A 24915-nucleotide genomic window follows, 5' to 3' on the forward strand; every position below is an offset into this window, starting at 1 on the left:
AATCAGTTATTCGTGTATTTAGTCTGCGATTACCCATACCGGTATGATGGTACAGCATACTAGATCGTGGCAGGAGTTGTTCAAGTTGATAGATAGTACTCAGCTATGCATGAGTTCGTCGTATCGTCTGCAAACGAAAGAACAAACTGAAGATTGAATCAGTGTCTTGAAATATTCATATGGAGTACGGTGCATCCTTGTCCTAGGTAGACAATGTAACAAACGGCTTCCACTGGCTGAGTATTGTTACAATACTACAACTCATACTTTTCTGCTGGGACGATCACCATTTGAAGTTTTGTATAGGCATTCACCTCGTCATATAGGCATCACCAACTTGCAATAGTGAATAGCACTAGCACCTGATCTGGAATGGCTCAAGGAGCGAGAACTTCTGTCAAATCTCATCCAACAAAAGCTTTATGTGTGCCCAACAAAGAATGAAAAGCCAAGAAGATAACAATCAATCTGAAAGAAACTTTGAGTTCGGTCAAATGGTGTGTCTAAAACTGTAACCTCACATTCAATCTTCAGCCGCGCTTTGCACTAACCACATGATCTAGCTCCTTCTAGTTCAATCTTCAGCGGCTTGGGTGCGCGTTCTCGTGCTGTTTGAAGAGCAGACACTCGGGCTCGGACGAGTACGAGATGGTCTCCACGATTAGTTCTCAGTAACCGTAGCTGAGAAAGTAAATTTTGTTCTCGAGGGCATGTGATCTCCTGTTGTGCACTGTTAGATCTATCTGCACGGTGATACGTGCATAGCATGAGAGAGACGATGGTGTTGTTTGGTTGAGGTTTTTTTGGCCCGTTATCGGTTCACAACGCTGTGTTCACACTGCTATAGGATAACATTACTTCTTGTTTAGTTGACTTGGGCTCGAATCGGCTCCCGAGTTAATAGATACGTACCTTCGCAGCAACCTTACTGCTCCTCTCCTAGCGTTATTTGATTACTGTGCATAACACCCCTCCACGTCTTCCTCTCCCTCTCCGCTCTCTTCTTCGGCTCTGCCCCTGCCCCCTGGGCTCCGGTGTCAACTTCCAGACGTCAACAACCCCACCCACCGATCGTATGAAGAGCCCTACAACTCACGGTCTTCACGATGAGACTATTTGTTTTCCTAATCAAAGCTACCAGGTCTACAGAGAGGAGGAATCTCAATAACAGGTGCCTATCACACATGAATATGACGCTAACATGGGCACTTCGCTCAATTTCGTGTTACTGCATTGTCAGTTAATATATTGCTTTTCAGTTATGTGGGGTATAATTGTTTGATTTTTCCATCAGTGAATGATTAGCCCTCTGCATGCCAATGCTATCTAACAAAGCAATTTTTAACTGTACACACATATGTTCGACATCATGTAATTTCTGCTATCTTTTAATAGGAACGTGTGGCTTGCCTCATAAACAAAAAATATGTTCATGTAATTCGTGGTCTCTGAATTCGGGATACTATTAGGCCTGCACAGAAGGGATAGCTCGTGATATGACATTGTACGTTAGATATCTTTTGCACAGCTATCCATATTGTTTGAATTTCATGCTTAGTTTCATTTGAGGGAAAATTTTCAATAATTTGTGTGATTCGTGTTGCACTTGGTTTATTAAATTATATGGTTACTCATACTCGTCGTACTCCTTGCTATGCCACTTCCCCGTCCCGTCCCCTGACCTCCACACCGGCGACCACTCCCATAGTACAGCGACAGCGAGCAATAATCTCCCCCGGATCTCCACGGGGCACTTCTCCGGCGGCGACGACCTCCTCTTCGCCCCCAAGCGATCCTACGCCGTCCGCTCCTTCTCCTTCACCACTCGGCCCTTACCACTGATCCCACCGTCGTTCGCCTCGTCGCTACGCTCGCCCTCGAGGGATTTGGCGTCGACTCGCGTCGCAGGGAACACCACCAGTCACCTTCGAACTCGAAGGCTACTACTCCACCGCCACCTCCTCCGCTGAGCTATGCATATGATCGGCTCCAGTTCTTACGCAAGAGACGATGGCACCGATACTGACGTCCACTTGTCAGACGTTGGGCTGCGTCTCCACCTGCCTCACCCTTCGAACCTCTCCGAGCCCTTCGTGACCGGCCGCCTCGAGGGCGCCGGCTTTGGTGCCATCATCCTCGTCGCGTACGCGGACTCCCGTTCCGCCAGCGACGGTGACTACACATATGCAGAGACCGCCGCCTCCTGCCCACCGCCGGTCACGCCCGCGCGTGACGGGCAGCATGTGCTCGGCGCAGGCTTCTCGTGCTCCCGCCTCCGGGCACTACTCCGAGGCTCCTACGACCTCGAGTATAGGCCAGGCACAGGCAGAGGCAGGCACACGGCGGGCAGCTCGCCGCTGCAGCTGCGACACCGGCTCATGTACGTCAACCAGATGAGCTGCGCCACTGACGGCGGCGTCCGCGCATACATGGCGTTCTACGCCGATCAATCGGGCTCCTTCCCGAGCTCACTGTTCTTAGTCGGGGACGAGGCGCTCGTCGCCGAAGGGTTCTGGGACTCGTCTCGGGGCCATGCCCGAGGGCGTGCCGGGTGGTGCGCTCAGGCTTGTCCCGCGCGGATCTTGCAGTGGGAGAGTGTGGAATCGGGGTCAGCTTCTGGTTCCCGGACACATGGTCGTTCCAGGACCGGAAGACCGTGGTCGGATTGATCTGGAACTCGAGCAGGGTGTTGAGAAGCGTGGGATACACGGGCGACCTCTCTGACATCAAATACAACTACACCTTGGTGGAGAAGGCCAAGGAGCACTACCACTCCAACCCGGTGTTGAGCAAGGACAGGAATGGCAGCTTCCCGGGTAACCACTCGTGTCGGGACTTCGTGTTCCATTTCAACCTAAAGAACCCGGAATTGCGCGTGCACGGGTCTGCCCCGCCAATCGTCCAAGAGGATAGGCCGATGCCTGACGATGTATTCTCTCGGCGCGTGGCGCCAGAGGTGAACACGCAGAGGCTGCTGAATGTCAGCTACGATTTGCAGTATACAGTCGCAGATGTGGATCGACGCATCAATGCAGAAGGTGTTTATGATACACTCTGCATGGTTGCTTGCCAAGTGAGCAACGGCTCGTCAGACTGCCAGGTCCTGGTGACCGTTCAGTTCGCTCCGGTGGACACTGGGACGCGGGAGCATGACGTTGGCACGATCAGCAGCCTGAGAATGAAGAGTGATCCTCTGTTCTTCGAAGCACTGGAATTCGTAAGCCAGGGGATGGACCTGATGTGGCAGCCCGAATCCATGCTGGAGCTCTCTCCGGCGTTGTTCGCCGTCGTCCTTATCCTGCAGCTGCGCCATGCCAAGAAGCACCCCGAGGCTGTTCCTTCCATGTCGATCACCATGCTCGTTGTCCTGGCTCTGGGCTACCTAATCCCTCTCATGCTCGACTTCGAGCCTGCCATCAGGGCACTGCAGAATCGCTTCGATCCGGTGTGGGCGTGGTATCGTACTGTGCCGAATAGGTTCCCATTGCGTGTACTTCGAGCGTTGCCGAACGCCGCACGACCGTGACTACAAGCACAAGAGCATTCTATAAACTACAATTACAAGTTCAATTCACAAGAATATATACAATCTATCATTAAATATACAAATTCCATACGCATTGTTATCAACGTCCTAGAGCTAGCCTTTCAGTCTCACGTAGGTGTTGGTACTGAGGATTTGTACCTAACTCAGACTCTCGGTCATGGTATGCGCCTCTGACGTGTACAATCTGGTCCAATATGAAATTGCAAAGGTCGCCGACGAGCTCTAAGAGTTGGTCATCCTTGTATGGGTCTCTTTTCATTCCTTTCTCTTCTCTCCACTACAAGAGAACAAGTTTCGGTTTAGTATTTCATACCATGTACGAAGTTTTTATTCTACGGGTGAAGAGGTTCAAACTTCCAGGCTTCTGCTTGGGGCACTGTATGTTTTGCATATGAAAATGTTAAGTAATGCTCTTGACAGCCATGTAATGGAGTACTGAAGAAGTAAGTTACACTTACCGCACATAGTGTTTTTATAACCAGCTTTTCCTTTCTTGCTGAATCATGCCTTCCATGATGATTAGTGACATAGAACATAAATGCCCTGTTCGAATTATTTTAGCAAATACAACTTGTTAGTATCCAAAAGTGAACGTTACAAGTATGTATACAAACATATAAGCTAATGAGGATTATCGATATGTATACGTCTTGAGAATCGATATTAAGTCTTTGTATGTCACCGTGTCCCTATCTAATGAATCAAACACCCATGTCATGCTCCTCCCGACATCGACGGCTATACAAATCCAGTGGTTGTTGCATAGATTTAATCATAGAACTAGATAAGCTCTTTTGCATTGAATAAAATATATCGAACAAAGCTTTAACTATAGAGTTGAACTTACTCGAAGTTGTATGGTAGCCATATAGTAGAGTGTTGTTGGAGATTTTTGAAAGCCAGGGCAATGTATGCCGCAACCTTAAGGGACTCTTCGCTTCGTTTCGCCGTACGGAGGCGCTCTTTCTTCCGAAGAGTCTTTGCAGCAGCTAGCTCTTTGGCATCCAGTGTCCACCGTTTAGGGTAATTAAAATTTGTTTGGGCTATAGCTTGAGGGTCTACATACCTGGCTTTCACACTTGGCATTTGTTTGACAATGTGCACTTGTATTCTACAAATCATGGCGTGGGTTAGTTACAACAAAATTCAAAGATTACATTCATATCATATCAGGAGGACAAGGACTTACACGCACCACGTGTGAATTAGATTCATCTCCATTTCTCCCAGATGAAAGCATGTGTGCATGTCATTGAAGTCAAAGACAATTTTCTCGGCTGGGCTTCCAAATGTACCAGTTGGAAAGCATGCTTGTATGAGATCTATGCTCGTTGGGAGAACACGCAAGTACCAATCATGGAACCTTCTCATTCCAAGTGGTAGGCGCTGGATGTCTGAAAGCTCTAGTTTGGTTTTGGTTAATTGATGAAACCCTAAGTGCTAACCTAGTTTATCAAAGTGATTATGAGATAGGTAGCACTACTCCAAGTGATGAAGCAATGACGAAGATCATGACAATGGTGATAGCATGGTGATGATCAAATGCTTGAACTTGGAAAAGAAGAAAGAGAAAAACAAAAGGCTCAAGGCAAAGGTATAAAATGTAGGAGCCATTTTGTTTTAGTGATCAAGACACTTAGTGAGTGTGATCATATTTAGGATAGATAGCCGTACTATTAAGAGGAGTGAAACTCGTATCGGAATGCGGTTATCAAAGTGCCACTAGATGCTCTAACTCATTGCATATGCATTTAGGATCTAGTGGAGTGCTAACACCCTTGAAAATATTTGTAAAAAAAGGCTAACACATGTGTGCAAGGTGTTTGCAGGGTTGAGATGGGTTTGGGTCCCTCTCTCCCTCCCGCCGAGCTTGCGAGGCGGGATTCGGCGCTTTCAGGAAAATGAAATGTCTATTTTCTATTGCGCCGGATGCAAAATTCTTGGTGGTTGGCACATTTGAGTAAGGGTGAAGAAGTTAGAGTTGAAATGGAGTTGGTCGAAATGATGCTGGCGTCGGTCTACTGACCGGACGCTGGGTCACTCAGCGACCGGACGCTGAAGGGCTGCGTCCGGTCGAGCTGTCAGACAGCACAGTCGCTAGGGTTGAGCACCGGACGCTGGTCTGCGTCCGGTCAAGGTGGACCGAATGCGTCCGGTCGAAAAAATATGCCTCGGGGAGCTTACTGGAAACGACCGGACGCTGGGGCTTCAGCGTCCGATCAGTTCTGACCGGAGCGTCCGGTCAACTTCGTAGCCGTTGAAATCTGACGAACAGCATTTGAAGCTGGTGACACGTGGCATCCATCGGGTGACCGGACGCTGAGGGCCAGCGTCCGGTCGGTATGACCGGAGCGTCCGGTCAGAGCGTGTTTTGCCCAGTGAAGGGGTACAACGGCTCTATTTGATGGGGGCTCTATTTATAGCCCCATGGCCGGCTCAAGGGATAACTCTTGCACATTTTCATTGACATAGCATCCTTGTGAGCTTAGCCAAAGTCCTCCCACTCATCTCCATCATTGATCCATCATCATTGTGAGATTGGGAGAGAATCCAAGTGCATTGCTTGAGTGATTGCATCTAGAGGCACTTGGTATTCTTGTTGCGCTGCGGATTTCGCTTGTTTCTCTTGGTGGTTGCCACCACCTAGACGGTTGGAGCAGCGGTGAAGGATCGGCACGAGTTGGTGCTTGTTCGTGGCCGTCTTCGGTGATTGTAAGGGGAGTTGTACCTTCCCCGGCGGAGTGCCGAAAGGTAACTCTAGTAAATTGCTCGTGTCATTGAGTTACCTCACTTGTGGGTCGGTTCTTGCGGTGTCCTATCATGTGGACGAGGTTTGTGAAACACCTCTTAGCCGCCGAACCACCAAGTGTTGGTCGACACAACGGGGACTAGCGTGTTGGCAAGCACGTGAACCTCGGGAGAAAATCGATTGTCTCTTGTCTTTGGCATTCTCCTGGTGATTGGCTATATATTCATCTTGTGATTGGTTCATCCCCTACACGTCGGTATAATCACTCTACTCACTTATTTACATTCTTGCAAACTAGTTGACACAAGCTCTTTAGTGTAATTAGAATTGAGAGCTTGCTTTATTATTTATATTCATCTAGTTGAGCTCTTTAGAGTAGCAAGGTTGAGAGCTCTTAGTGAGTAATTACATAGCAAGTTTGTGTGCCTAAGTAATCATTGCAACTAGAATTGTTGGATAGGTGGCTTGCAACCCTTGTAGAGCTAGAGCAAGTTTGCATTACGCTATTTGTCATACTAATCAAATTGCTCTAGTTGATTTGTAGATTTTTAAATAGGCTATTCACCCCCCCTCTAGCCATATTAGGACCTTTCAATGTCCCAGTTTGGTAGGAAGGGCTTTCCTCTTTTATATGTTTTCAGGCAATCCTTTGACCATTTGATGGCATCAACATTTGGATACTGCTTTGCAATTTGGTGGAGTTTGCTAGTGATGGCCTCCTTAGAACCCCATGATAGGACTTTTTTAACTTGGTTCTTAGGCTTGAACTGGTCATGGGAAAATCACTTGGACACCGACGAGACGTCTTTGATCGGAACATAACCTGGCCTTGTGGTGATTGGATGCTTCTTTCGAAGTTCCCATTCAGGCACGTCCTCATCTTCTTATGCATCACCTTCTTCAGGAGGCACTCGTTGTTCATGTATCGGCTGTGCTTATTGAGAAGACTGTGGCATCTTATGATGCACTTGCTCGGTACGAGCTGGAGAAGATTGTGGCATCTCATCAAGCACGTGCTTGCTAGGAGGCGGGGAAGAATGTGGCATCTCAAGAATGTGGGGGTCATAAGACGGTGAAAATATCTCCCCGACCTCAACAACTCGCTCCAAATTAAGGAGAGGGGGAGGCGACGAAGAAGCAGTCAATATAATATCCCATTTGTGCCAGAGGATGAACTGCCCCATAACGTCTCTGAGTAACACCAGCCCCTCGGGAGTTGCGTAGTCTATCCGCCACTACATGAACTTGGGCTTCACTATATGCACCTCAACCCTAGTGTAGTCCGGCGGTATCTTTATTATTGTGGTGTAAGCCACCAGGAGGATGTGCCACATCCATTGCCACCTTCATCATAGTGTTATGCTGGTCGCTGAGAAACACTAAGGTGTAACTAGTTGGTTCCTGTATGCGATCGATGGGGATTGTGGCTGCAGTGGAACCTTGGCTGCTAGGAACTTTCGGAGGGCTGCCAACTAATGCTAGTTCTCCCGGCGGTGTCACTAATATCCATGGCTCCATAGACAGTCCTTGCTCCTCTAGCGCCTTCACAACTAGAGCCTTCACTTGGAGCTCAAGACTAGTCTCCTGGTCTCTGCCATGTTTCTTGTACATGTGCCTGTCCTCTTCGAATCCTTGCTTCCAGGTCATCCTTTTCCCTAGCCCCCTAATGCGGCTTGTGTGCTCCTTGTTTCCCAAGCCAAGGCTAAGCTCGTCCCTCTCTCTGGAAGGATTGAATGAGCCTGTCTCCTTGTCTTCAGCATATTTCAGTATCCTTGATACTGCCTTTTAGGTCTCTGGCTTATCAAACTTAAGATTACCGCCGGATGATTCTGTACTCCTCGCGTATATCCAATTCCTTGAGCGTACCTTCAAATTCGTCACATCAATATTTCCAGCAGTTGTGGCCTCTTCATCCATCTTCCTAAACTGCTCTTCCTTGGCATAGTAGCCATCGGGGCCTAGATGATGGTGGTGTTTGTTCCTCTTCGCCAGCTCGGTGTTACGGGTACTGAGCTCTAATGCCTCCGGTGAAGTCTTCTGAGCCACGAGCTCCTCCCATTGACTAGGAGTTATTTTGCCGAACTCGTTGAAGGGAGTTAACCCCTTTTGGATATACTTCGTGTTGAGCTCCGACCTCCAACGTCAAAATGACTCTCCCATCATCCTGAAAGTATTTTTTTATCAGTTCGTGCTTACCATTCGAAAATCTAAAATTGAGCTTCAGTTGCCTATCCCATAGTTTATTCTTTTTGTTCTCTGGTACCTCTTTCCAGTTAGGGATTGCTAGGTTTAATTTATCTCTTACTAGGACCCCGATCACATTATGAAATCGTCCTCTTAATTCCTTTGGCTCAAGGATCTCCCCTGCTGATCCAACCTCCGTTCTCACATAGCATGCCTTATCTGGATATAGATTTACTTTTCTATCCCCTCGTTTCCTCTTAGGCTTGGTAGTCATGGTTGTGTCTTAAGGTTGTGGAGCAGAGGCATCATGCTCCATCTCTGTGGCTGTTGCCTCTGCTCTCTTTTCCTCTACTCCGTCTTGTCCAGCGAGATGTCACGGACATCGACGTCGTCTTTTCTGAGTTTTAGGAGAGACCTATATATACGACAGGTCAAAGTGTTAGTAGAGGTAACACAACCAAAGCTTTAGTAAAATTTACAAGCTAAGGCTTTTTCCCTACCTCCTCGTTCGGGTCAAAATCCATATCCAAATCTTCCTTCGTTGGCCTCCTTCTGGCTTCATATGGGAAAGGATCCTCGAGACTGTCATATCCCTCTTCTTAGTCGTCATCATCATCATCCTCTTCTTCTTCGCCTTCAGTAGCCTCTCCTTCGGGGCCTTCCTCCTCGTCACACTGCTCTTGAGTAAGCATCACTTCTAGATCCTTTTCTACCTCGTTATTGAACTGGTCCTGAGTAAGCTGGTCCTCTAGTGCTTGCTCCTCAAGGGTTGGCTGCTCATCATGTTCAGGGCATCGGACTGCACTGTCTGGTGTCCGTGACATTATTTCACGCTTTGTTCTAATAGATGCAAGAAAGTGTACTTTAGGTACACGAGAAGGTATAAGAAATCAAAAAGGTATATAAACCAAAGTAGTCCTATAAAACAATAATATAAAAAATGAGAAATAGCAGTAGTAGAGGCCTCAGAAACATATCAATCATCATCTGATCTTGAACTTGGAGCATCAAGGCATCATAACAGAGAAGAGAGGAGAAGGTAATGTAGAGGCAGCTGCTAATGATGCCAAGTTCCTCACAAGTTCTTGATCATCAGCTCATATTCCATATAATGTATGGACTTGGACAATTTCATCATCGGTAAAACAAAGGAGAGGAGAGGGGAGATTTGACAAAAAAAGCAACAGCTGCTTTGCAAACATAGAGAGGAAAAGGTGTAAAAAAAGCAACAGCTGCTGAGTACAGGAGGAGTAATAGTAGATAGAGTAATAGTAGAGGAGTAGAGTAGAGGAGGAGTAGAGAAGTGTAGCAGCCAGTAGTTAAGAGTAGCAGCTAGCAGTTAGGGAAGAGAGTAGAGTAGCAGCCAGCTAGTAGGAGTAGGAGTAGCTAGCAGTAGCAAGTAGAGTAGTAGTAGTTCAGTAGAGTAGAGTAGTAGTAGTAGTTCAGTATAGTAGTAGTAGTATATACAAATAGTTGTATCCAAAACAATCAGCTATAAGCACCAGTTCATTAAGAAACCAATCATAATGATGTTTTACTAGAAGGGATCATTACGTGCGATTTCAATCTGTATGACTCTAAATTGAAATGAATTTGGTCACATAGGCTAATTTATAATGCCAAAGTGGCATAGTAAAGCAAACTGCTTTGCTTATGACAGAAATTATTATGGCAGTGGTTCACCATCCAACTGATCCAAGGCAAAAGCACAAGAGCTGCAATTACACACTGGGCCACTGCCCACTGTCGTAAATGTAACAGTAGTAGTAAATGGGAACTTTTGTGTAAACAAAATAAATAAAGTAAAGTAAAGTAAAACATCAGCCAGAAAAAAAGCTAGTAGAAGTACTATATGGTAACGGTGTATAAACAACAGAAGGAGCTGGGTATTTTCCCTAAAATGAGCAGTTTCCTGAAAAAGAGAGAATTATCCAGTTTTGTACCAAAAAGAGAGAATTATCCAATTTTGCATTCATCCCATGGTCAGAAGCATGATTTGCGTGACTAATACTGATAAACTTTATTTGTAAATAGATTTTTATTTTTGTTAGAGTTTTAAACTTCTGATCCTTGTGTTGTGTGTGGCACTGACAGGGTAACCAAAGCCTAAATGCTGCTCAGTGCTCACCAGTCAGCATCAGCCTCAGTGTTTTGTCATGAAGCAATGAGCACTAGATGGCTGATAGCCTGATACACTAGGGTCAGGTACCAATAATTGGTCTGGGGCGTCTGAATAATTAATGTGTGCCAAATAATGCAAATCACATACAAGTATAGCCAGTCACATGATTAACTACTTAAAGTATGCTTCTGGTGCATATCCAGTAGCATTCACTAATTATTGCCATACACCAACTCCATCCTGGTCATATTGTGCATTGACCAGAAGTTGGTTGATTCAATGGAGACAAGTCAGAAATTTAAGATGAGCTGATCTAAGACAGCAAGTAAAGAAAAATGAAGTAATAACTTAACAACAGAAACTGAGAAGTTTTAAATTTGTCTGATGGGGAAACATGAGGGCTATATCAAGACAGCTACAATATGCTCTAGGAACAAATATTAGAACATTTCCTGATTTTCTGAAGCGGCATTTTGGAATCCAAGTCATGCAGGGAAGCTAGTCAAAGAAACAGAGTTTCTAGAAAGTGGACTACCACCAGTATTGTACCAGTAATACTAGTAAACAACTAGTAAACTAAGAATCCAGTGAAATTGAATTGGGCCCTAAACTTCGGAGCTCAACGGAGCGGCGTCAATCCAGTGAAACAGCATGAATTAACCTAGCCGCGAGGCATAAAATCGACGATTCTACCACCACGGGAGTAGCATACAAGAAGTAGAAGGAACATAATGGCACTTTCCGTTGGGAAGCTATTGAGCAGACTCGCAAGGCAAAGCTAGCAAGAATCACCAGGCGGAGGTAGGGGCGGAGATCACCTGCGTGGCTTGTGGCAGGCGGGGTTGAGCTCGCCCGTGCGGCGCGTGGGGCCCAGGGGTGGTGTGGGAGGCCGGGCGCCGAAGCCTATGTCGTCAGTGCGTGGGGGCAGGGGTGCCGGGAGCCTGCGTCGTCGGCGTGTGGGGTGGGCGCCGAGGGCCGAGGAAAGTGCATATAGCTCTCTTCTTGTCTAGTGTTAGGTTGAAGCACGCCGTGGGCAAAGTGTATTTTCCATTAGCCTCATGTACCGGGTGAAGCTGTGGCATCACGTTTAGCTGCACCATGTCTTTTCGTGCTTTCAGACCATCCTTTGACTTGCCTGTGTCCATCAAGGTAACAATGTGACTCTCAAAGACATTCTTCTGCACGTGCATAGCATCAATGGCATGGGAGACCTCCAAGTCTGGCCAATAAGGCAGATACTGAAAGAAGATCAATTGTTTCTTGAAAGGTACACCTTCGACAGGAGGTGTGCTTCTATCTCTGTTTGTCCCATCCGGATTCTTCTTTCCATAAACGACGCGTATGTTTTTCACCATTCTGTACACGTGTTCTCTGTTATGACATCTCTCCAGAGGGGGTTGAATCTCTAGAATGTTGTCATAAAATCTAAAGAATAATTTGTTGCGGTACTTGTGACTTGTCTTTAAGAAGCATCGGTTCCTTAGGTAAACTATCTTCTTGGATGCATCCAGGTACACCCATGTAGTACCATCCAAGCAAACCAAGCATCCCGTCTTCCCTTTGATCTGTCCAGACAAAGCAAATAGCACGGGATAATCATTGGTAGTAACAAATATTATTGCTCTACATATGAAGTCCTCCTTTCAGAACGCATCGTACATCTGCTCCCCATGCCTCCATAGCATCTCCATTTCTTGCATCAATGGCTCGAGGAACACGTCTATATCAATGCCTGGTTGTTTAGGGCCAGAAATAAGAATAGTGAGGAGAAGGTACTTTCTCTTCTGACACAACCATGTTGGGATGTTGTACATGGTCAAGATCACTGGCCATGTGCTGTGGTCGCTCATCCTCTCATTAAAGGGATTCATTCCATCGGTGCTCAAGCCAAACTATACATTCCTTGGGTCATCGCTGAATTCTTTGTGCTTCTCATCAAACCTTTGCCACTGACTACAATCAGCCGGGTGTGCAATCTTATCATCATCCACCTTGCGCTTATCATCCCACCATGTTATGAGTACGACTTCTTTAGGGTTTAGAAAGATACGTCTCAAGCGGTCGGTCACTGGCAGGTACCACATTACCAAGGCAGGAATTCTTCGCTGCTTTGCATCGTTGCCTAATGGAGTGTCCTCTGGGGGCTGAGATTCTTATACCACCTTTTTTGTACCCTTCTTATTCCTCTTTTTTCCCGTGGAGGCTTCATCCCCACCGTAAAGGTCATTGTTCTTGTATCGGCTGGCCCCACACCGAGGACATTTATCCAGTGACTTGAACATTTCGCCACGAAAAAATATACAGTGGTTGGGGCATGCATGAATTTTTTCAACCCACATTGTCAATGGACTTATGACCTTCTTCGCTTGGTATGTGTTGGCGGGAACTGAGTTTGGTTGTGGCAGCACCCATGACAGGAGATGCAATAGATCATTAAAACTACATTCTGACCAGCTGTACTTAGCCTTCAGGATGAGCAGCTCAAGCACAAAACGTAGCAATGTTTAATGTGTTAGACAACCCTTTTCAACACCATACACAGTCTCCTTCGATGCTTTTGTCATCCTTTCTAAATTTTCTAGACCTTTCAGGCTATTTAGTAAAATTTCTGGTCCAAGGGCTCGAATCATGTCCTCCAAATCATCTTCATCCCCGACACGTGCTCCACCATCATTATTGGCACCACCTTCGTCGTTACCATCCCAACCACCAGCATCACCACCTTGTTCATTGCCAAACTCGAAACCCATTCGTGCATTAAGCTCTGCTAAATATTGGGACAGGGATCCTATGGTTTCGTCGTCGTATTCGTCCTCATCCTCGTCGTTAACTGTGAGGGTATTAACCCCTATACCCTTACAGCTAGGCTTGGGCTGGCTCGGACCAGGGGGTCTGGCCCACTAGAAGATGACGCGTGGCCCTACCAATATGTTCGGAGTCCCGCGCAAGGAATCAAGGCAAATTTGGAGAGCAAGCAAGATCCTAGTCGGTTAGAATATGAATCTTTATCCGACCACCTATGGCAATTGTAACTGGTTAGGATTAGTTTTCAGATCTGTAACCCTACCCCCCAGACTATATAAGGCGGGCAGAAGACCCCTCTAAAAACATCTCTCATTGACATACAGCAATACAATCAGACGCAGGATATAGGTATTACGCCTTCACGATGGCCGAACCTGGATAAAACCTCGTGTTTGTCTTGCATCACCATCTTGTTTTGTAGCTTGCGCATTTGTCTGTCGATAATCTACTATCTTGGGTATACCCCTAGGTAGACTGCCGACCATATTTCGTCGACATTAACAATAACCGTTTCACCATGATGAATCCACACTGAGTAGTCCTCAACAAATCCTCGCATAATCAAATATGATATGATGATAGTCATATATGTCCATGCCATACGGTTCTTGCAATCTTTACATGGGCAAATAATTATATCATTATTCTCTTTTAATGTCGTTGCATGCTTCTTTGCGGCTTCAATAAATTTATCCACCTCTTTACGGAAACCTGCCTTGAACCTTAACGAACCATACATCCAAGAGTTCATGTACTCCATCTTTTACAACAACAACAAAATAAATATTAAAGGACTACTTATTCAGATATATATATAAATGAAACAAATTAATAATTACTTGAGAATATTTGTATATACTTCAGATATATATGAATATAAATCTAATATAATTACATGAAGCATACAAACACACCATGGTAGAGGAAAATTAATTAATGACACATTTATCCATAAATAATTGAAATACATATTTATTGATTACAATAAACAATTTCAAAGACAACAATTAGCAACAATTATACTTTACCCAATATCTTTCATACAAACCCTAGTCCAATTTCATCAAACATAAATTTACAAAAATAAAATTAATAAAAAACCAAACCCTAGATCTAGATCCACATGCACATAAAACATCCATAAAACTAACTAATTGTTCACTAAAATTAAGAAACATGGACCAAATAAGGGTATGATCTTGTTCCCCTCCCTAATTTACCCTAGTATATTTAAAACTTGGGTCTAATTTGCTTCATAAGTAGCTCAAGCACCATAGAAGAGAGAGAAAAATAAAACTCTAATTACTCACTAACCAACCATTAAAACTTCAAAAAAAGTGTGGAATAGCATTTTCTTATCTTCTACAACCTCTCCACCAAAGAATTTGAGACCAAAACCTTCCCCCCCTTAGTAGAGCAATTTTTGGGAGGTGCCTAAGGCCTCCCCACCTTTCTTTCACGGGTTGAAGTGAGTAACCTGAGGAGGAAGAAGATGTTGTAGCTGTTTTATATGTGGGTCATTTGTAGGGGCGGCTGGTGATTGAGCCGCTCCTACAAATTGGAGCTATATATACAGAGGCATTTGTAGGGGTGGCTCAATCACCAGCCGCCCCTACAAATAGCAACTCCAGGGGCGGCTAGTGATTGAGCCGCCCCTACAAATCAGACCCTATTTGTAGGGACGGCTCGTATCACCAGCCGCCCCTGCTGTTTCAATTGTAGGGGCGGCTGGTGTCTGGGCACCCGAGCACGTCACTGTAGGGGCGGCTCTATCATCAGCCGCCCCTACAAAAAAATCGAACCATTGCTAAAAATCGTTTTTTACGTAGTGAAAAAAATTCTCTGGTCCTTGTAAGTGCATTTACTCCGTAGGTAGGGATGAAAATGGTACGGATATTTTTCGATCGTATTCAAAACCGAATCTGTTTAGAGGGGTTGTGATCTGTCCGTATCCGAGTCCGGATATCCAACATCCGATACCATATCCGTATCCAAATACTCAAATCGTATATTTATGATGTCGATGTCCAATCGTATCTTATCCGACATAGTTGACACTATCTGTATTCGAATCCAAATCCGGACAGAAATATGAAAACAAATGTAATATCGGTGATATCCGTCCGTATCCGATCCGTTTTCATCCCTATCCGTAGGAGACTAGGAGTATCTATCCCAGTCAATCCATGACTTTGTTGATGTGACAGGTCTTGCGTTGCTTGCCACAGGCGTCATGCCATGATCTCGTGTAGCTAACATCTTTTTTTGTCTTCCTCAATTTTCGTAACAAATTTAGTCAAACATAGCTCCTCGTCAAACTGTTAGGATGACTAAGGTGCATGGTCCAAAACCCCGGTTCATGTGTCCTACCTTATTATTTATAAGTTTTCCTTCTTGCTAGAATATGACATCTACAATCTCCTTGATATATGTCTTGCTCCGCTGTTTGACTAATTTTATAACTTGGTGCAGTTCAACGATAGTTTTTTTTATGCATGGGCTTTCAGCCTGTTCGTTTGGCTGTGGCTTGTCGTAAATGATCGTAAATTTTCAGCCGGAACAGTATTTTTCTCTCACACAAACCAGCCAGCAGTACTTATTCACGAACCAGCAATGATATGAACCAGCCAACCGAACAGGCTGTTTGATGAAACATATAATAATCAAGATTCACAATGTTAGTAAGAGGGATCATCATTCGTATCTAATTTGGCCATTTCCTTGTAATGCAGACAAAGAATCATTTGCATATAGGTATACAATAAGCCATTTCTCCATGCATTAAAACCTATATTATGTCATGTTCTATTCCTAGATTACTTCATCTCAGGCTTGGGTTGACGCCTTTTGTGAGAGTCATTTTAATGCATAGAAATTAAATAATGTTCCTACTCTTATTGTCCATGTCACATATAGATATTTTATTGTCCTAGAACAATTTTGTCATGAATTAAGATTAGATAAATGTCTATGGTACTATTTTTTATTTTAATAAAGATATTATCAAGAAACCTCATAGCAGCTTATGTAATAATGTACCTTACATGGTTATGTACTTATTATGCCTTGTGGAGTTCAAGTCCTAAACTCAGCACATGTGGTCACTGTTGATGGTCACTAACACCTAGTTAGACCATTAACATTCCACCCAAAAGCAAGGTAAAATCACATCACATGCACCAAATATGCTTTATATTTCATCTAGTTCCACTTGTAAATTTTCACAAAAATGCACAAAAGAAGTGTATAAGAGGCAAGTGAACATGGCAGGAGACCTTGGGCCCACTTAGTGGGGTCGCTCGACGCCATGTGGCGTCGATCGATGCCCCACCTAGCCCTGCCACGTCACTGATCCGTGGGAGAGCCAGGTGGCACACCCAGGAGGGCTAATCCACCCTTGGTTTGAGTCGGTTTGATCCTAAGGCCGAGATAGAGCGCCCTTGGATCCATGGGCCCATTGTCATAGACCATGGGGGCCAAACTGACTTAACCACCAACTTTCAGACCAAAGCGTTGACTTACCTGCCATGCAACCGCCATCCAAGAGCCATCCAAGGTCGTAGGATGGTGAGGCGGTGGATCGGAGCGTCGCCCAACGGCCAAGGAACTCCACCAATCTCCCTTGGCTACCTATAAGTACCCCTACCTCCTCTACACACTATAAAAGGGGGTGTGGATCTCGGTGAAGTACATCCCATCACTCCGAGTGAGAATAGTAGCAAGGCAAAGCTCTGTAGCTCTACTACTTAGAAGTAGAAGATAGGGAGAGAATGAGGAGAAGCTTGGGGAGGAGCCGGGGTCATCGGCACCCTCTCCCACTTGTGCTTCGGTGGATGAAGCTTCTCTTTGAGTGAAGTCTGTCATCTTCTGTGGTAACTTTGCTCTTTTGCATTACTTAAGTATTGTTTATATACTATTGTAGCTTACGAGTTTCACCCCCTCTTCGCCCTCTTCGCCGTCTCTCTCCCTCCTCGGATCTCCACGGGGCACTTCTCAGGCGGCGAAGACCTCCTCTTCGCCCCCGAGCGATCCTACGCCGTCCGCTCCTTCTCCTTCACCACTCGGCCCTTACCACCGATCCCACCGTCGTTCGCCTCGTCGCTACGCTCGCCCTCGAGGGATTTGGCGTCGTCTCGCGTCGCAGGGAACACCACCAGTCACCTTCGAACTCGAAGGCTACTACTCCACCGCCACCTCCTCCGCTGAGCTATGCATATGATCGGCTCCAGTTCTTACGCAAGAGACGATGGCACCGATACTGACGTCCACTTGTCAGACGTTGGACTGCGTCTCCACCTGCCTCACCCTTCGAACCTCTCCCAGCCCTTCGTGACCGGCCGCCTCGAGGGCGCCGGCTTTGGTGCCATCATCCTCGTCGCGTACGCGGACTCCCGTTCCGCCAGCGACGGTGACTACACATATGCAGAGACCGCCGCCTCCTGCCCACCGCCGGTCACGCCCGCGCGTGACGGGCAGCATGTGCTCCGCGCAGGCTTCTCGTGCTCCCGCCTCCGGGCACTACTCCGAGGCTCCTACGACCTCGAGTATAGGCCAGGCACAGGCAGAGGCAGGCACACGGCGGGCAGCTCGCCGCTGCAGCTGCGACACCGGCTCATGTACGTCAACCAGATGAGCTGCGCCACTGACGGCGGCGTCCGCGCATACATGGCGTTCTACGCCGATCAATCGGGCTCCTTCCCGAGCTCACTGTTCTTAGTCGGGGACGAGGCGCTCGTCGCCGAAGGGTTCTGGGACTCGTCTCGGGGCCATGCCCGAGGGCGTGCCGGGTGGTGCGCTCAGGCTTGTCCCGCGCGGATCTGGCAGTGGGAGAGTGTGGAATCGGGGTCAGCTTCTGGTTCCCGGACACATGGTCGTTCCAGGACCGGAAGACCGTGGTCGGATTGATCTGGAACTCGAGCAGGGTGTTGAGAAGCGTGGGATACACGGGCGACCTCTCTGACATCAAATACAACTACACCTTGGTGGAGAAGGCCAAGGAGCACTACCACTCCAACCCGGTGTTGAGCAAGGACAGGAATGGCAGCTTCCCGGGTAACCACTCGTGTCGGTACTTCGTGTTCCATTTCAACCTAAAGAACCCGGAATTGCGCGTGCACGGGTCTGCCCCGCCAATCGTCCAAGAGGATAGGCCGATGCCTGACGATGTATTCTCTCGGCGCGTGGCGCCAGAGGTGAACACGCAGAGGCTGCTGAATGTCAGCTACGATTTGCAGTATACAGTCGCAGATGTGGATCGACGCATCAATGCAGAAGGTGTTTATGATACACTCTGCATGGTTGCTTGCCAAGTGAGCAACGGCTCGTCAGACTGCCAGGTCCTGGTGACCGTTCAGTTCGCTCCGGTGGACACTGGGACGCGGGAGCATGACGTTGGCACGATCAGCAGCCTGAGAACGAAGAGTGATCCTCTGTTCTTCGAAGCACTGGAATTCGTAAACCAGGGGATGGACCTGATGTGGCAGCCCGAATCCATGCTGGAGCTCTCTCCGGCGTTGTTCGCCGTCGTCCTTATCCTGCAGCTGCGCCATGCCAAGAAGCACCCCGAGGCTGTTCCTTCCATGTCGATCACCATGCTCGTTGTCCTGGCTCTGGGCTACCTAATCCCTCTCATGCTCGACTTCGAGCCTGCCATCAGGGCACTGCAGAATCGCTTCGATCCGGTGTGGGCGTGGTATCGTATTGTGCCGAATAGGTTCCCATTGCGTGTCGGCACCATGCTGGCCTTCCTGCTGCAGCTGCGCCTTCTCCAGTTGGCCTTGTCGGGGAGGAGACCAACGGAACCAGGACGCGGTGGCGACGGTTCATCCGCCGCCGCCGAGAGGAGAACGCTCCAGGCATGTTTGCTCCTGCACTTCCTCGGGGCAGTCCTGATGTTGATCGCCAACAGAGGCGACGGCCGTCCTCGTCTGCTAATCGATGCCACCGACCCGACGCCGGCCGATGTCCTTGTGTCCTACGGGGGCTGGTCCTTGACGGCTTCCTGCTTCCCCAGGTGATCTCGAACGCGTTCTCGGGCGCCAAAGCGAGGGCGCTCTCGCCGTGGTTCTACGTCGGCGGCACCGTGATCCGTGCGGCGCCTCACGCGTACGACGTGTACGCGGGTCCACGCGGTAATCTCTTCGGCGGCGTCGCGCTGGATGTCGCCGTCCTCTTCGGGGTGGCGTTGCTGGCCGTGCTGCTGTTCCTGCAGCAGCGAGTTCGGCTTCGGGGCGCGTTCGTGTGCTCTTCATCATCAAAGAGGAGGTCGGGCGCGCACAGGATGGTCTCCAGTGTGCCATCATGCTAAATTGAATACTTGTGTTTCAAGTTTCAACTGCTGTTGTGCCAGGTACTCTGCTTTGGATGAACCAAAATGGTTTTTCGTTTTACTGAATACCCAAAATGGTTTGTTTGATTTGAGCTTAGATGCCAGTACCGTGGCATAGGTTAGCAATATGGTGCGTCTGAAATGTATGGCTGATGTTCTCCTCATTTGTTTTGGTGTGATGCATGATGAATCACAATCAAATCATTCAAAAACCAGTGAGGTGTTCTGTACAAATAGCACAGGTAGTAGTGGTGAAAAGGATGGCCATATTTACAATAAATTTATATTTAGATGTTGTCCTAACATAGCGATTGTAATTTGAAATTTTAAAATAAGATATTTAATAATGATGATGATTTATATGGACCATTTATGTAGATATTTTCTCTTCTCAAACTATAACTTTTATAGTTTTTGTTCAAATATTTCCTTCACTAATTGTATTTTATATGGGATCTATATTTATATTTTGTTCCCAACTCGTACGAAAATCAAATTACTATTTTTATTTAATTTATCATTTGGATTTATTACTTTTAATTAAGTTAGGCATGGATTCTTTGGTTTAACCTATGTTGTGAGATTATCATAAAATTCAACGAATACTTTCTTAATTAATGTGATAATTAATTATTGTATTAACCATCGACTTTTTGCTCTAATCTAGGCTATTAGATCATAAGAGATAAAGAAGATCATTAAAAAATCTAATTGTGTAAGTTTTTTCTTTTCCTAATTAATCTCATAGTTTTTGGGTCCTCTTGGCAAGTTGGCATATGTATATATTGTACTTCCTCCATTCTAACATAAGTCGTTTTGGCTTTTCTAAATACATAGCTTTTGCTATACATTTGGACATACACTATGTCTAGATATATAATAAAAGTAATGTATCTAGAAAAGTCAAAATATCTTATAATTAAGAACGGAGAAAGTATTAGACATGAATTATTTGTTTTAATCTAAACAATTAGATCATCATAAGACCTAATGGTGCAGTTGGTCCTTTTATTTTCCATTTATTGTCAAGTTCTAGACAATCTCGGCATATATAGTAGCTCTCGATAGATTTATTGTATTTGTCTTTTTCTCTCCTTTCTACTTTAGTGAATTTAGTTAAATGTAGTCACATAAACTTGTCTGTTCCTCGTCTCAGAGACATACTTCCTCGGTCCCTAAATAATTATCGTTCACGCTTCTCGAAAAATAATTATAACTAATTATATATAAAAAATATTAATATTTATGTTACATAAGTAATATCATTAGATAGATCGTTAAATCTATTTTCATAATAAATTTACTTAGAGATATTAATATTGCTAGTATTTTCTAAAAATTTAGTTAAACTTATGATAGAAAAAAATGACAGATATTTAAGGACAGCGTGCACCATGACTTTGCTCGTCTACAGTAACTCCTGCCACAACAACTGTAAATTCTCTGGTCCTTGTAGGTGCATAGGAGTATCTGTCTCAGTCAATGCATGACTTCGTTGAGGTGACTGGTTCCTCGTTAGAGACATACCGTAGACCATGACTTTGCTTGTCCTACCACAACAACTATAAAAATTCTCTGGTCCTTGTGGGTGCATTTACTCCGTAGGAGACTGGGAGGCTGTTGTATGGTTGATTTTTGGGCTGATAAGTCTGTTCAGTGGTGTTTTATTGTAAAAGAAAAATATTGCTAACTAACTGATAAGCTTTATAAGAAAAATGGACCATTGGTCTATTTATTTTGGATTTTGGTGTTTTATGTCCAACACAACTAAATTGGACTAATAAATTTGCAAGTGTTTGTTTTGTAGTTCAATAGGGTGCAAGACGTGACTTGGACGAAGACGACGTGATGATTCGATGATCAACACATCAAGCAAGACCGTAGAAGCACAAAAGAAGACACGAGATATCAAGTAAAGTCCAAGCACGAAGATAGTAATCTAGCCGTACGCAGGATCGCGAAGAAACGAGCTCGCAGAGACGTCCGGACGCTGGACCGGACGCTGGACCGGTGGCTCGGCAGACAGGCAACCGGACGTTGGACCGGACGCTGGCGGCAACTGACCGGACGCAAGAGAGCAGCATCCGATCGAGTACAGTAAGGTTCCAGAGCGGCAAATCTGCGACCGGGCGCGTCCGGTGGTAGGCGACCGGGCGCTGGCCAGCGTCCGATCAGTTCATTGCCGGCTCAACGGTCGGGACGATTGGACGCGTCCTGTCAGGACGATTCAGCTTCCGGTCAGTAGCAGAATTACGGGAGTTCAACCCCAATGGCTACTTTCTCAGTGGGGCTTATAAATACAACCTCCAACCGGCCATTTGAGTAGTGTGGAGCTGAGGAAACATACCAAGGGTGTTGATACACCATTTTAGTGATCTCCACTTGCATAGAGCTTAGTGATTCATTAGGTGATTAGCGTAGGTGCTTTGCGAAGCGCTTAGGTTGATTAGACCACCGCTCATGCGCTTGCTCTAGGTTTAGGTCTAGTGTTTAGTGAGGTTTGCATACCTCTTACCACTCGGTACTTGCGAGCACTATTGTTGTACATCAGAGGGGCTTGAAGCCTTGCGAGATCACATCAACCACGTTTGTGGTGTGGCCGCCACCGTGTACCGGAGGGAATAAGGCCCGTGGCGTTTCGGCCGGAAGCTTGATAGTGAAGATGGCGGGGAGCATCCGGGAGAGGCTTGCCGAAAGGCACGTCGGAGACCCACTTGCGCGTGGGGAAGGCCTGAGGCTATCCATAGAGTTACCCGACCGGGAGCTTGGCCCTTGCGAGGGGCTCCAACGAGGACTAGAGGGGAGCTTGTGCGCTTCTCGATACCTTGGTAAAAATACCAGAGTCGTCGACAGGAGTTTGCATATCTCTACCTTGCTCTTTAGCTTCTGCATTTACATTGGTTACATTATTACTTTTGCGGTAGAGATAGCAACACACTAGCAAAACCGTAGTTGCATATTTAGATAGTTTATCTTTTACATAGGTTTTGCTAGAGTTAGAAAAAGAGGCCATAGTTTTGGAGTTAGATTTTTAAGTTACATAATTCACCCCCCCCCCCTCTTAGGCGTCACGGTCCCTTCAATTGGTATCAGAGCCGGTTGACTCAATTTGGACCTTTGGCTTAACCGCCATTGAGCCGACGCTATTTAGAGTGGTTGGGATGGATACCTCTAGGCCTCCGTACTTTGACGGTACTAACTTCCCTTACTATAAGGCTAGAATGGCTTGCCATCTTGAGGCGGTTGATTTGGGTGTATGGAGAGTCACTCGTGATGGGATGAAACCCATCAAGAATCCCAAAAAACCCACAAAGAGTGATGAAAAAGAAATGCATTTCAATGCTAATGCTAAGAATTACTTGTTTGAATCATTTAGCATGGATATGTTTAACCAAGTATTCACTTTAAATACGACACATGAAATTTGGTTAAAACTCCAAGAGCTCCATGACGACACAAGTAATGTCCGTGAGCAAAAATATTGTCTAGCTAAATAAAATTATGATTCATTTACAATGAATGATGATGAGCTTGTTCGTGATATATATTCTCGTTTGAATCTAATTATCAATGAGCTCCATTCAACAGGATTAATAAAGTTAGATGATGCGGACATCATGAGGAAGATCATCTCTGTGCTACCACAAAAGAAATATGTAAGCATCATCACCATCCTTCACAACATGGAGGACTTGAGCAATATGACCTCGGGCATAGTTATTGGCAAGTTAGTGGCATTTGAAATGTCATATAAGATGGGTCAAGAAGAAGCCTCTTCATCAAGCAAAGGCAAGGCTCTCGCATGTAGCAAGAAAAAGAAGATGAAGGACAAGCAAGTTGAGATAAGCTCAAGCTCAAGCTCCTCAAGTGAAGATGAAGAAGAAGATGAGACGATGATGATGATGATGAAGATTCAAGTGATGATCAATCTTCCTCCTCCACCTTCGACCTTAATGAAGAATCAATCAAATTGATCAATAAGGTGGAGAAGATGATCCAAAGGTTCAATGTCAAGGGTGTGCCCATCCAAATTTAAGATCTCACTTTTACCAATCAAAAAAATGAGCAAAGAAAAAGAGGATGCTATGGATGCGGCGAGTTGGGGCACTTTATGGAAGTTTGTCCAAACAAGTCCACACCCAAGACAAAGAAGAAGGCGTGCAAGAATCAAGCTCTCACGTCAATAAGGTCATGGGATGATTCTTCAAGTGAAAAAGAACCCCATCACAAGAGGCGAGGCCATAAGTACTCATCATCAAGCTCTTCTCATGTGTGCCTTATGGCACGAGGTAACGAAAGCTCTTCCTCTAGTGAGAGTGATAGTGATGATGATATTCCTTCTTATCATGAAATTGTGCAAGAAAATCTTAATTATGCTAAAGCTTGCATTAGTCAACAAAAGAAGCTCAAAAGTTTAAAAGAAAAGCTAGATAGTTCACAAAAAGCATACAAAACCTTGCTTGAACAATATGAGAACTTTGCTAATCTTAATGTTGAACTATCTACTAAAATTGAGAAGCTTGAGGCTAGTGCAACAATAAATGCATGCACAATCAATGATGAGCAACTTGTAAAGAAAAATAAAAAATTAAAAGAAAAGCTAGCTAGCTCACAAGGAGCATATAATAGTTTGCTTGCTAAAATGGAAACCATGTGCAAACATTGTGATGAGCTAACTAATAAAGTTGCTAATCTTGAAGCCGTTAGCACAACCCCCACCAAGGCATCTAAAAAGAAAAGTTCTATCCTTAACATGTCTAAAAAGGATGCATCTACTTCTTGTAATGATTTATGTTTAGACTCACCTTTGCGCAACCAAGTTTGTGTTGAGAAAGTTGTTGTAGATACATGCACACAAGAGGTTGCAAAGGAGAATGAGCAACTCAAGCAAGAAGTAGCTCGCCTCATCAAGGACTTGACTCAAGTGAAAGGCAAGGCGAAGCAAACCTAACTTAATCAAGATAACACCGTTAAGGGAGTGAAGAAGCTTGATGAAGGACAAACCATGGTTTGTTACGTGTGCCACAAGGAAGGTCACAAGTCCTATGAGTGGTAAGATGAAGAATGAGGGAGGAGCAAAGAAGAAAGAGAAAAAGCAAACAAGCAAGCTCTCCAACACCTACACCAACAAGGTGGACAAGAAGGCCTCCACACCTTATCTCTTGAAGAAGAAGAAAAAT

General features: G+C 45.6%; 2 protein-coding genes across 2 annotated transcripts; both read left to right on the forward strand.

The window, feature by feature from the left end:
- Positions 1 to 1973: 1973 nt before the first annotated feature.
- Positions 1974 to 3526, forward strand: LOC136454962 (uncharacterized). Its single transcript, XM_066455188.1, has 2 exons — positions 1974 to 2509; positions 2614 to 3526. Exons 1-2 carry the CDS (start codon positions 1974 to 1976, stop codon positions 3524 to 3526), a joined length of 1449 nt encoding a protein of 482 aa, XP_066311285.1.
- A 14090-nt stretch (positions 3527 to 17616) lies between these two features.
- On the forward strand, positions 17617 to 19714 carry LOC136454963 (uncharacterized). Its single transcript, XM_066455189.1, has 3 exons — positions 17617 to 18152; positions 18257 to 19262; positions 19421 to 19714. The coding sequence occupies exons 1-3, from the start codon at positions 17617 to 17619 to the stop codon at positions 19712 to 19714; spliced, it is 1836 nt and encodes a 611-aa protein (XP_066311286.1).
- The last annotated feature ends 5201 nt before the right edge of the window (positions 19715 to 24915 follow it).

This window comes from Miscanthus floridulus, chromosome 5, assembly GCF_019320115.1.
Source record: "Miscanthus floridulus cultivar M001 chromosome 5, ASM1932011v1, whole genome shotgun sequence".
Classification (NCBI taxonomy): domain Eukaryota; kingdom Viridiplantae; phylum Streptophyta; class Magnoliopsida; order Poales; family Poaceae; genus Miscanthus; species Miscanthus floridulus.

What these genes read in the sequence shown, in the direction of transcription:
- LOC136454962 (XM_066455188.1), top strand. Translation starts at nt 1,974, where the DNA reads ATGCATATGATCGGCTCCAGTTCTTACGCAAGAGACGATGGCACCGAT. An exon ending in GAGGCGCTCGTCGCCGAAGG is followed by an intron (nt 2,510 to 2,613) that starts GTTCTGGGACTC and finishes AATCGGGGTCAG; the next exon opens with CTTCTGGTTCCCGGACACAT.
- LOC136454963 (XM_066455189.1), top strand. Translation starts at nt 17,617, where the DNA reads ATGCATATGATCGGCTCCAGTTCTTACGCAAGAGACGATGGCACCGAT. An exon ending in GAGGCGCTCGTCGCCGAAGG is followed by an intron (nt 18,153 to 18,256) that starts GTTCTGGGACTC and finishes AATCGGGGTCAG; the next exon opens with CTTCTGGTTCCCGGACACAT. An exon ending in CCGAGAGGAGAACGCTCCAG is followed by an intron (nt 19,263 to 19,420) that starts GCATGTTTGCTC and finishes CTGCTTCCCCAG; the next exon opens with GTGATCTCGAACGCGTTCTC.